This window comes from Dysidea avara, chromosome 7 (genome assembly GCF_963678975.1).
Source record: "Dysidea avara chromosome 7, odDysAvar1.4, whole genome shotgun sequence".
NCBI lineage: Eukaryota > Metazoa > Porifera > Demospongiae > Dictyoceratida > Dysideidae > Dysidea > Dysidea avara.
In genome coordinates, this window is record NC_089278.1 from 21,359,907 (window position 1) to 21,372,919 (window position 13,013).

General features: G+C 38.2%; 2 protein-coding genes across 5 annotated transcripts in view; both read right to left on the reverse strand.

Moving 5' to 3' along the window:
• The window catches only part of LOC136259696 (uncharacterized), a 14,533-nt gene extending 12,597 nt beyond the window's left edge, over window positions 1-1,936 (reverse strand). The window contains exon 1 of the mRNA XM_066053201.1: window positions 1,839-1,936. The gene's annotated coding sequence lies outside the window, so the exon portion shown is untranslated. The remainder of the gene's footprint in view (window positions 1-1,838) is intronic.
• A 4,848-nt stretch (window positions 1,937-6,784) lies between these two features.
• LOC136261417 (uncharacterized) lies at window positions 6,785-11,830 on the reverse strand. Of its 4 annotated transcripts, none has more exons than XM_066055418.1 (4): window positions 11,694-11,830; window positions 9,788-9,841; window positions 9,534-9,645; window positions 6,785-7,621 (listed from the first exon to the last, which is right to left on the reverse strand). In XM_066055418.1, exons 3-4 carry the CDS (start codon window positions 9,642-9,644, stop codon window positions 7,316-7,318), a joined length of 417 nt encoding a protein of 138 aa, XP_065911490.1. In that variant the 5' UTR covers window position 9,645; window positions 9,788-9,841; window positions 11,694-11,830; the 3' UTR covers window positions 6,785-7,315. The 4 variants fall into 4 exon arrangements, with proteins under 4 accessions (XP_065911490.1, XP_065911488.1, XP_065911489.1 ...); XM_066055416.1 differs by having other exon boundaries at window positions 9,534-9,648; XM_066055417.1 differs by having other exon boundaries at window positions 9,534-9,663.
• Between the last annotated feature and the right edge of the window lie 1,183 nt (window positions 11,831-13,013).

Below are 13,013 nucleotides of genomic sequence, written 5' to 3' on the forward strand. Positions count from 1 at the left end.
CTATCTCAGCTATCTTGAGTTTGAGAAAGAGTTCAATGCCATCAGTTTTAGCTGATCGATAACTGTGCTTGGGACATGAATGCTTGTTGACTGTCAGTACACCAGTTGTAGCCAGGACGCTGTGTATATTACTTTAATGATTTTTGCATGTGTTATGTAGCTACCATTTATAACATGATCTGTTAATAAACATTGATGATTTCGATAGTTGCGTATGATGCATGTGTTAGGTATTGTACCAAATACTTTGAGGGGAAAATCAGTAGTTTTCGCAGTTTTGCATGGGGGTAGTTATCAGCGAGAAGTTTATTCTAGACCTCCATATAGCTAATACATTTTGGGAGTGTTTGCAAATCCGTGAAAAAAGTTTTTAGCAACAATGCTCAACCTCGAAAAATTTGCCCCTCGAAATAATCATTTTTGACTAGATCAGCTGGTGTCTGCCTACGACCTTGGTCAACTCCATACTGCAGCTGGTCACTGATGATGCCATGATTCACTGAAGCAGCCATGACTTGGCTAGCTAACATTATTATTAATAATAAAAGCTAATAGAACTATATACGCTCCCGAGGACATAATTTAAGCGCTGTCTTAATTATATCCTAGGAAAATAAGCGCTGTCTTATTATCGGCGATAATAAGTTAGAGTCCTTATCATCGGCGACAATAAGCTGTAGTCTTATCATCGGCGATAATAAAGCTGTAGTCTTATCATCGGCGATAATAAGGTGAGGTCTTATTATCGGCGATAATAAGGCGAGGTCTTATTATCGGCGATAATAATGATGGTGTTTTATTATCGGCGATAATAAGGTAGCTGGAGTCAGGTATATTTTTGTTACAAACGGCGTTCCATACGCACGCACGCACGCACGCACGCACGCACGCACGCACGCACGCACACACAATGATTTGAAACATTAAGGGAAAAATCCGCATTAGTTAAAGTTGTTTAGATCAATTAGAAAGTTCTGACAAAGAATTTCATTGTTGGATTGTTCTGGAGAAAAAACTGCATTGGTAGGAGGTTGATGATGTTGGAAGGATGAAATGATATTGATGGTAATGCCTTGTTGGGAAAACGTATCATGCTGAAGCATATTGATTACTCAAACACACATGGCCTTATATTTGTAGTGGTACCTCCTACACTAACAGACTTGTTTTGTTCACACTTGTCCTATACATTTAACAGATAACTACATATTTGACTAAATGGCGGCCTCTTAATGAGCTCAGTAGCTACTGCAAGTACACAAAGTACACCTGTAAACATCCTTCATGTCAACCATGTTTCCAGTTATATGCTGGCACTGCCATCAGCACGTTGAAAAATCTACTCAGTGCATGCAAGAGTCCTGCAGATGGTGGTAGGTAGCTATATACTGAGCTGACTCGGACTGCATGCACTTTAATATTTGCTCACTATCTTGTTTTACTTCCGCGCTACTATCACTACATCTATACATAGTAAGCTGCTAAGAAGAGAACCATCATTATAAAATTTGAGACAAATACTCCTCAGTCTCGTGCAACTAGCCACAGTCACCAGTCTGTCACGGTGTGGGCACGGCGGAAAGAGTGTAGCTAACTAGCTATAAGTTAAAAATAAAAATATACCTTATGCTAATTAAGAAACAGTTAGCTTACGTTAGGCATAGCTAGCTAGCTATAGTTTATTATTAAAAGTTATACACTAAAACAGCCACTGCATAATGTGATTACACTGAGAAATGAGCTAAACTGTACGTCTCGGCTCTATACTTAGCTAGGAGCCTCCAGGTGAAAAAACACACGTAGAGTCTAGTGCTATTACTCATATTAAACCGACATACCTTTGACACTATCGACTCAAGAAGTGCTGTCTGGCGAAGAACACGACAGTCCACAGTCACGATACTATAGGTCACGCGAGACACCTAAGTCTCACGTGCCTAAGTCTCATATGCAGGCAAGCTGTCAGTAAACAACTAACAATAGGGGTAGCTTGATCACTATGCATTGTGATATTCATTAGAAGGTATCAACAACTGGTTTGGGGTGGTACCACATGTAACGGTCTGCCTGTTCATGCTATGCTATAGCAAAGAACAGTGGCAGCTAAGGAGCAACAGTGTCACTAATTGTTTGCAGTGCTGAAAAAGTTTTATTGAGTTGATATTAATACAGGAACTTATCAAGTATGGTAACAGCAGAATCCCACTACAACAATCTCCATTGAGCTACAACAAGACCATCCATCCCAGGATGACATTACGGAGCTGTGGTAGACATGCACTTTTAGCTTGCCATTTAGATGCTATTGTGTCAGCAAGTATATTTTATTTCTGCTGGTGAGGAAGACAGCAGTTTTGTTCAGCTCCGCAGCTGACAGTCATGTACGTTAATGCAGGTAAGTAGGGTACTATTAAGCTCTTATGATTAGTTGCAAGGCTTGGCACACCACACCCATGAGCTTGTTATCTCACATAAGCCAAGGAGATCCAGAGCATATGGCATTGGGGATTGAGCCAGCAGACTGGTAATGCACCTGGACACTGCATCCATTTCATGGAAGATAACATAAAAGCTGCATTTTGTAGGTGGGTACGACATGGTGGCTGAGATTGCACCTCACTTCTTGTTAGGCAATGATATGGTTAACAGGATGGCTAATACTGTAGTGTGATAATTAAATTTGTAGGGAAATATGGTATACTTGGCTTAGGACTTTGAAGTGAGGTCAGTTAATTATAAGCTGCATATCTCTCCTGGTGTCATAGTTCTCCCTTATGCTACAGAGATGCACCTACCAATTAATTTACTGCATGGTAGACCGGGATGTAACTACCGATTATTATTTTTAATTTGCTGTATGGTATGGGTGTACCTACCGGGTAGAGGTTGTACCTACCCGGTGATCAGGGATAAGCCTAGACTTATGGTTAACACAGAATTCTAGATCTTATTAGCTATTTGTTTTGAGTTTTAGAATATCAGAATAACTTTATTATTATTAACGCTTTACAGTGTTTACTTTTAAAGAAGAAAATCAGATGGAGCAGCAAACAAATATATTTACCTCTCTAGATTTAATCCAAGAGTTTCATAGATTACACAGCCTGAGGCTAACTAGTAAACTGTGGGAACTATAGAATTTTGTTTTAAATTGCTACAAGATATATTTCACAGGTACACATACATTTTAACCAATTAAGTATTTCATATATTGTATTATTGTTTGGAAAACACAGTTTAGTGTGGGGTTAATTTCACGCAACTATCACAGAAGGAGATCCATGATTTATAGACATGAAACATTGTATCGCTGTATGGTAGTATATAGTGTAACTATCAGTGTATTGTATGGTAAAGGTGTAACTATTGGCTTGCTGTATAATAATGTATCTACCGGCTTGCTGTATGGTAGGGGTGTAACTATCAGCTTGCTGTATATATAGTAAGGGTATAACTACCAGATTGGTAGGGTATACCTACCGGCTTGCCATATACTACTAGCTTGCAGTAGAGGTATACCTACTGGCTTGCTGTATAGTACCAGCTTGCTGTATGGTAGGGGTGTGCCTACCAGCTTGCTGTATGGCAGGGATGTACCTATACTAGCTTGCTATATGACAGATTGCTAAGAATTATCTGTAAGACAGCTTGTTAAAGTTTTTTATCAGACATGATAAAGTATTTAATGAAAACGAAGTTAACGAACATCCAATTGTTACATCTTAGAATTAGAAGTGTTGTTTACCTTTTTGGAAGAACTCTCACAATTAGTCAACAGCGTTTGTTGTGTCTTGTGCACTACTGTGTTTGCCCTTCAGGGCCCAACTACACCGTAAAGTACATTACTGACCAGGTGTACAACTTATAATAAACTTGCTGTATACATATGATAGCAGTGTATCTGTACCTATAGTGTTGCCTGCGGGGATTCCTGTATTGGCTACTACTAATTTGTTGAGTCTGCTATTAAAGCTTGATATCCTAGCAGAGGCAGAAGTTGAACTGTGATTGTTGATCATACCCAATAGCAGGTTGGTGGCACCACCTGTATGTGCTGACAGAGAACATCAATATTTATTGTTGACAATGCAACAGGTGTTACTTACCAATCATGAATGATATAACTTGCTACAAACCCCTAGCTGTCTCAGTGGTTACTATGTTCATTGACTTGGGAAATCTGTGGGTACTCGTAGGTCCAAGGAGTTGTGCCTCTATTGTATAATTACCTGAGATAACACCATACCCTACTGGTCCTGGATGTTTGTTCATTCCTAATTCCATTAGCTATGTGGTGTTTATTAGCTACCAAACCAGACGAGTAGATCTTTAGGACTAGTAGGGTATGGTGTTAGGGAGAGGCCTGGTTTTCCACCTTATGGTGTGTAATTAATCAGGACTCTCCCTGCTTATCTCGGATATCATATTCTCTCAGACGGAATGCTAGTATGTGTACATGTATCATCTATGAGTATAGGACAGTAAATAGCATTGACCAGGGTTGCAGCCACTGATCCCCTATATTAGGGGATGTCTACCTCAGTCTGTTTGGAGCAGTGAATACAGGAACCATCAGATTGTGGTATCTCAGTTGCTAATTATATCCCAGACCGCAGTCATAAAGGTTGTTTGGATGCAGGTGAGTCATCCATCACAAATATTGACTACAACATATCAAGCAAAGTGACTGGCTATCTAGCAAGATGTGTGGCACTATAAATAAGGTAAAAGTGTTGTGTGGGTGCAATACCAAAGGGTTGTCTCCTTGAGGCTAATTCCTAAGCAAAGAAATAGTAACTGATTGTTGATCTCCTTGTGCCAGAATATAATAGCAGGACTAGACTCCTGAAAATCTTTTTGAGTGTATACTGTCAAACTGCCATGCAGTAGAACACAGATTTTGTCCGGACAAAGCACAAAAATGTAGTACCAGTTCTGAGTTTTTCAATGCATAAATCAGAAGTAGTGTACCAATGTAACATAATGTACATACTGTTTGTAGTCCAAGCAGGAAAACAGGTGCTTTAAGCTATCAAAGCAAAATTTCAACATGTTTTAAATACAGCTTGCACTTTCATAGCTGACAAGCACAAGCAGGCTGGTGTATAAACAAACCTCAAAAGTTGAAGTAAAGCTTGTGGGAAAATTAGATATTACTGCCTTTGTAAGGCTGCTCTTCAGCAATAAAATAACAGAAATTGTCTGATTGTTGAACGTTATTTCAAGCACTGAAATGGTAGAAGCACAGCTGGCTTATACATAGTTATAGATGACGTAGTAGCTCCTGGAAGGAAAGGGGATCTCTTTTAGTAAAGGCTGACATTCAAAAAGTATACAGCTGCAAAGGATGATCCCAGCTCAGCATTTGCTAGGTATTGAAGCAATCTACATGAACAAGAGGTTGGCCTTTGCAAAATATCTGGCCTAGATCCTTCTGTGGATATTAAGCAAAAGGGCTGGACACCATTGATGATTTTGTACTGCAGCTGGTGGCAAGGGACCTGCACACAGCATCAAGGCAAGACCAGGAACTATACTGCATGTCCACAATCTACAGCTTCCTGATCCTACTCACCCAATCACAGTTAAATTGAAGGGGTCCACTACCTGCCTGACATTTCTAGGAATCAAGATAGACATGGAGTGACTACAGTCACAGACGATATTGACATCTTCTCTAACTGCTTACATCTAGCTCATCCTTCAAAAAATGTGAAGAGCCTTGCTTCACAACGTGGAGTATATAGCCAGGAAGACTATTGCATAAGGTTAGCACCCACCCTAAACCCTTAAAGAGCTAAACATATCAGCAGTGGCAGACGTCCTCAGGTGGCACTTTTGTGGAAAGGTGGAACAGCATAATTATCACTGTTGTAGGATTGGGCCTGTTCAAGCGTAACTTGCAGATGTGTCAGGCTCATGTACAAGCAGGTTCCAGCTTCACTGGACCTCACCTGTCCATATGCATAGTTTATTTCAGTGATTATGGCAGGGATAGGGGCTGGGAAGGTGACACAGTTGGTACATGGTTGTAGTATTAAATGTTCTCACTGTCTTTCTGCACTGACTCAGGAATGGTAAGCTACTTTTACACAGGTAAATTTGTGTTTTCATTTATAGCTGTCAACAGTTCTGGAAAGAAAAGAGCAATGGCACTGCATGTGTGTATATATGTGGGATTAATGCATGAGAGAAGTAAATACATAGCATCCCATTTATGTTGGTTATTAGAGCACAGTCTAAATGCAATTGTTTGATGGGTGAATGGACTGGGGTCATGGTATACTTGGTGGTATGTAATTGCTAGTCTTCTGGAAGACTAGCTTGTATGGGTAAGTTGGAATACCACCAAACATACCAGCCAGAGCCTTATTATAGATGTTGGGGTACACTTTTACCATGGCCCAATCTTGGAGGGTCATGTGATCTCATGTGACAGATTAAGGGTCAAGTCTCAAGACTACAGTGCTCCAGCCCATTCTCCCAATCTCGATGTTTATTGCATATGGTATTGGTACACACTGGTATACAGAGGTACATGCACCTGGGTCTAAATAGACTATATGGAGGTCTAAACATTTTAAGGATAAAGTTTTTGCTGTTAACCCCCTAAACCTTGAAACCAACATAAAGTTTCACCCTCGAAATACTTAGGTTATACGGTAACAATCCAACAGTGTTTTGACTAGATTTAAGCCAGCTAATAGTTATAACTGATTGGAAAAAGACCCACTGGCTGTATGACTTGAACCATGCACAAATAAACTAACTAAGTTTATTTTTTTCTGGCTGCATGCTAATTTTCTATCTTTGGCAAGTACACATATATGTAAACAAAAACAGGCCACTATTAATAGCTATAGTTAACCATTAAGTTTGCAAGTTCCACTGATAATATCTAACAGCAACTTCTGATGAAGTTCAGTTGTAACTCCAAGTTCTTTCAGGTCAACTGTAGTGTATGACAGCAAGGTTTTCCCATAGACTTGATTTTTTTGGAATTCGTCTATACTGTCCAAGATTTATCTTATCTAGCACTCGGAGTACATCAGAAACACTAAGGGATCTTAAGTAGGTTCTGTTTTCATCTGACGATGTGGAAGGTGGACCATCCTCTTGACGTTGAAAATACGGGTTGAACGTAGCATTGACTTTTCCCCCATCATAATCAGGCTTTTGTCTTGGGCAAGTGTTCTGGTAAAATACATTTCCTGAAGTTCTTCTTGAGGGCAATGGAGTTGGAGTAGTGACTACTGGTCTTATTGCAATTGGAGGCTTTAGTGGAAAGTGAAGTTTTGGTGGTACCAGTTTCTTGCTATTTCCAGTTTTGCTTACAGTTCCAAAAGCAACCTCTGCATGGTCGTTCCAAGTCATATATATGATAAGTGCCATCAATTCTCCTTATCTTTTCATAAAAGTTCTCTTCACTATCTTGAGCTAGGAACATGCTGCTTGTAACCATAGATAACTTGAAGGTTGAATAAACAGTCTTGACTGTATCATATATAGCATTCATGCTGACTGCAGAACTTTGTGTTATCTTGACCTCTATTGGCATTGCAGTGAGAATTTCTAACAGAGGATAGCCCAGTTCACCATGTACATCTGTACTGCATCTCTCCTGTCAAATAATGTAACCATGTATATCATACAGATCATAAAGGTTTGGGCTTTAGTCTGGCCAAAGATATCATTACCTCACATACATTTATGGTGTCTTGGCAGTACCAGTTAGGTATATATCCATTATTTACTCTTGGTATAACCAAGCCCAAAATAACTGCTGCAAAACTTTTTAAAAATTATTTTAGAGAAATTTTCTATATACACTCACTGCCTGACTGACTGATGCATTCAGTCAAGCGTAACTTGATAAATGCTAAGGCTATGGGTTTGATTTTTTTCACTATTCAACATCGCTTCAGCCCAACCAGTGCCTTTTGGCATACTGCAGTATGTACAATGCATGCTTCATGGACTTTCCTGTGTCTTCCTTTGCGTCCCATTTATCTTTGCTGACAGTGCAAGGTGTCGATTCGTTGTAGTGCTATGTGATGGCTTCCTAACATTTGATGGGAATTGTCCAAATTTTCTATTGTGACTAATTGACTGCAGAGGTCCTTCTCCTACATTTGTAATGCTGTGTAATGGGCTGAACATAGCTGAAAACATGCATACACAAAAAGAATGGAGCCAGGTTTATTTTTTTTCCTGAACATGCTTGATTACTGCTATAGCAAATTGGACAATATGCTTCTTGGTCATAACAATAGGGTAGTTGGAAAAGGCAGATACAGTCGGACGCGGACACGAACGTGGACATGGACATTTTCAAAAAAGCATTTTTACATTTATATAACAGTTATTTTTCATACCTAATGCTGTTTTTACAGCAGTCTTTGCTTCCAGACCCAAGCGTCAATGTTGTCATAGCGCTTATCCATTTATAAGTGCACGTGCGAAGGACTAGACCAGCACTCCACAGCATGCCAAAGACCGTATAGTGTTGTACACATGCTCTAAAGTCTAATACAGAGTTATATAGTTGTAGAGATTAGCTTGTATGCCCCATGCAACTTAGCTTAGCAGGCCAAATCCACAATCTTATGCCTTTTAGTATAAAGTGCAGGCGCTTATACCAAGTGTGGAGGGTTTTAAGGACCTCGCCTATGAGATTAGGTTGGGACATGCTAGATTAATCTCTAAATTAGATTTCTAGAGCACATATACAACACTATATGGTCTTTAGAGTGCTAGTGTATCCTTCGCACATGTGCTTATATATGGATAAGCGCTACGACAAGATTGACTCCTGGGTCTGGAAGCGAATGCTGCTGTAAAAACAGCGTTAGGTATGAAAAATAACTGTATATAAATGTAAAAATACTTTTTGAAAATGTCCGTGTCCGTGTCCATGTCCGCATCTGACCGTATCCGCCTTTTCCAACTAATGTTACAAAAAGTAAACAAACAAGCATATGGAATTAAGAATTTTAAGTTCGATTAAGGTAAAGCAAGGGGAGTCAGCTATAACTGAAGACATACTAGTGGACATTTAATTCCTAATTCAGTTGTGGGTATAGATTGAAGTAGGGATTTAATGTCCACTAGTATATCTTCAGGTACAGGTGACCTCCCTTGTTTCTTTTTTCTATTCAAACTTAAAATTCTCATATACATACCATGTATATATGGCTTACCACCGCTCTTATATGTTGCATATATACTTAAAACCCTGTGAGACCATGCAAAAGTATGATTATACTGTTTGTATACTGGCCAAACATTATAGCTATAGTTATATGTTTAATTCACATGGAAATCCAGCACATTTTTGCAAATTGCATACATCTAGCTATTATACTATATGCATAATATTATTGCCTACAACATATCTAGTTTTGTTATATATAGCTATACTGAAATTATAATTATAAGATATATACACCTTTGAACACTGAGCTGAACACATGCACACTGTGGCATTGCAATTTATCAGCTATGTATCATTTTCGCATCACTACAACACATACCTGCATATGTAACTGACGAGGTAACACCTGTGGCTTTTCTGTAGGCTTTGAATGATTTACTCCACTGTCCTCCTCCAGACTTGAATGCATTAAAATATAAGGTTCATCCATGCTGCTATATGGAAATACACTGACACAAATTCTACCCACAGCTATGCGGCCTGCACTCGTACATTATTTGACACTAGCTATATATATATATATATATATGAATGATGCAGCATACAAAATAAAGTTCAAAGCTAACCACTCACTCAGTAGCTATAGTCTGGACTGCTGCAATTATGCTGACATAATTTCTGGCAAATCTAATATGAAGGCAAAAACATTAAGTGTATAGCCAATGCCACATCATGCAGTAATGCTAACACAATTATAATAACTCCTGTACAAAAAAAAGTTGCAATATTTAAACTATTGAACTATTATATATACCTATCACTTTATTAAAAAATGGCAAGAATAAACTGTTATGATGAGTATTTGAATTAAACAGCCTGGAATCCAGTGCCCGCAATGTTTGGTAGCCAGCTATAACTCTATACTGTGTCATATAGCATTAATCATAACAATAGCTAAAATAAGTTTTGGTTGTCACCATGCAGTGTTTGTATTCTATAGGATTGTTAGAGGGGGGACTTTCTCCCCCCATACTACACTGTATGCTTAAAATGGCACATAAAACTATCAGAAATGCTATTGGTAGATTCAATTTTATAGTCTGAATATGTAAAAATTTCCCAAGTTTAAAAGTTACAAAAATTTCTTTGGGTTAGCAAAAATAGTGATGGCTCTTAGAACATGCTCAAAAAATTATCCCTAAATCCAATCTCAGGTAGTGTAATTTATAAACAAAAATGGTATAGACAGACAGCAAAAATGCCCTTAGATTTCAGAAAACCTGATTTTAATAAACACCCTAATATTCACAAATAAAATATTTTCTTGGAAGACATCCACCCATATCTTTGTGTCTGCTAGTGCCTTGCATGGTATTATAATACAATGTCTCATAGTAGATACAACTGAGTTGTATTTCAACAGATTCAGGATATGCATGCAGTGCACTGCTAATGGAATACCTGCAGCAGACTTCCTTGTAGTCCAGTTTTTGCTTTACAAGTAAGTACACTGTTAAAAATGAAGAGTAACTACCACTCTAAGAGTTCCCAAGATAGGGAGGATTTAACACCCCTGGAGAGTAACCATCACTCTGAAGGAGTAACACATGCTCTGAAGGAGGTGTCATTTAGTAACCTCTTAAGGGTAACAATTACTCTCTTCGGAGTATTGGTTACTCTCCAGGGGGTGTTAAATCCTCCCTATACTCTGGGAATTCTTCAGAGTGGTGGTTAATCTTCATTTTTAACAGTGTATATATAATGTTACTTTCACTATAGCTGACCTCATTTAATTGCACCTGTTTATATATATATATATATATATATATATTGCAACTTTAAAGCTTTTAAAATTAATGATGATTTAATCAAAATAATGCTTTGATTGTTTACAAGCCATTACATTTTTATCAGTGGGCTCATGTCAGTCTGCAAGTATATAGCTGCTTGCCCTATACATAGCTACATAGCTATTTCCAAGGGGCTATATACAAATAATATAATTCACCATCACACCAATGTACTAATTCACCCAAAATGATTGTCCTATAGACATTATTGTCATCACTACAACAGCCATTATTATTATTATTAGCTATAGCTAATATTATTATTATTACAAGATGCCAAAGACCAAGTAGTTACTACCTATAACCATATAGGATTTGGTTTCACCCAATCACGGAAATGAAAATCAACACTCATGACATCGACAGCTCTTAAACATAGCTAGATAGTACATATACACCTCTGGACACATACAGTATACTATCTAAATGACTCAGTATAATTATCTACAGCAGCCCGGCAACTAGGCTATTTGACTCTAGTTGTCACGTGAATATATAGCCGGCTTTCATGCATATAGACTTTCACATAGTCATTCCCAAATACCCATTCGCCCCACTAAAAGGAGAAATCCTAGAATTAACACTGGCATGTTTCATCTGGATGCGTTACGGCCATGGTGCGGATCGTAGTTACGTCGTCACCCATCAGCTCAGTAATGCACGCATTATGTAGCTACTGTATAACTAACCTTAAAATTTATTAAATAACGAACTGGAAAGATAGAGCTTCATTCATTATTGGTTTGGAATTCCACGAATGCACCAGTGAATTCTGTGTACGATTTCCAAATCTTAGCAACGTCTAAGCGCAATGCGTTCACGTGCGCTTCCATCACGTGAAATTTCAAACACTTGTATTAATAATATGATTTTTATTTTTATTTTTTATTATTATTTTATTATTTATTTTTTCATTCAGCCATATAGGCTACATGTCTCATTAAAAATATGATGAGACATGTATATGGCTGAATGAAAACTGATACAAAAGTTTGAAAGTTGATATGAAGTAGAACCGCACCGGTTGTAGATTTCACCAGTCACGTCGGTAAAAGTCGGGAAACGACATAGAGGTTTCCGCGCAGCCGCTTATTTATTATTATTATTTTTTTAATAATCATAATTTTTTTTATTCCAGCCCTAATGGCACTCCCATCCTCCCCGATCTCTAGCTAGAAGTTAAACCTAATTTAATTTATAGCAGAAAAAAGAAAAAGCAGCTAAACCTACAGAGCCTACACAGACCTACAAAAACACCGCATGGACTGCCAGCATACACAGCAAAACCCCCGGACAGGGGCCTTAAGAAAAAATTGGCCGTGCAGCCGCTTATCGATTGGAAATAAGCAGCTGCGCGGAAAGCGGTGGGGCGCTCCACAGCGATAAGCGGCTGGCTTATCGCTGTGGAGCGCCCCACCACTTCTGCTGAACTGCGCTTGGCAGAGGTTCAGCTTGACTCATTTATTTAATGTGTTTATTTCATTTTGGTATCTGTTTAATGTGTTCGTTTTGTATTATACCTTAACTTCTCTGGGTTATTAAAAAAAAGAAAAGAAAAAAAATCGATTGAACATTATATGCGCCGTGCTACACGCATGCAGCCGCTTATCAATTGGAAATTATACCTAGGTGGAAATTTTTCAATTTTTTTTTTTAGGTTTTTGGAGTTAACAGTAAAAATTTTATCCTTAGACCTCCATATATTACATATGGGATTGTTTCAAGTGCAAATCCGCGAAAATTTTATTTTTACATTGTTTAACCTCGAAAATTTTGCGCCTTGAAATATTTAGGCTATATCGGTACCGTACCGTACGCAAGGAAATTTGACGAATTTGACGAATCGGTTTAATTCGTCAAATTTAAATTCGTCAAATGTTTATAAGCGCCCTTAAAAGTACAGGTTTTGCCTACAATTTCTTCATTTTCGTCAACATTTTATTCGTCAAATCTGCTGAAGTCTGAATTCGTCAAATTTTTTTTGACGTCAAAATTTCCTTGCGTACGGT

Excerpts from the sequence above, each read along its gene's own strand:
- LOC136261417 (XM_066055418.1), bottom strand. The coding sequence starts at position 9,644 with ATGGATGAACCTTATATTTTAATGCATTCAAGTCTGGAGGAGGACAGT. Across the intron at positions 7,622-9,533 it reads CTCGTCAGTTACATATGCAG|GAGAGATGCAGTACAGATGT; the intron begins GTATGTGTTGTA and ends ATTATTTGACAG.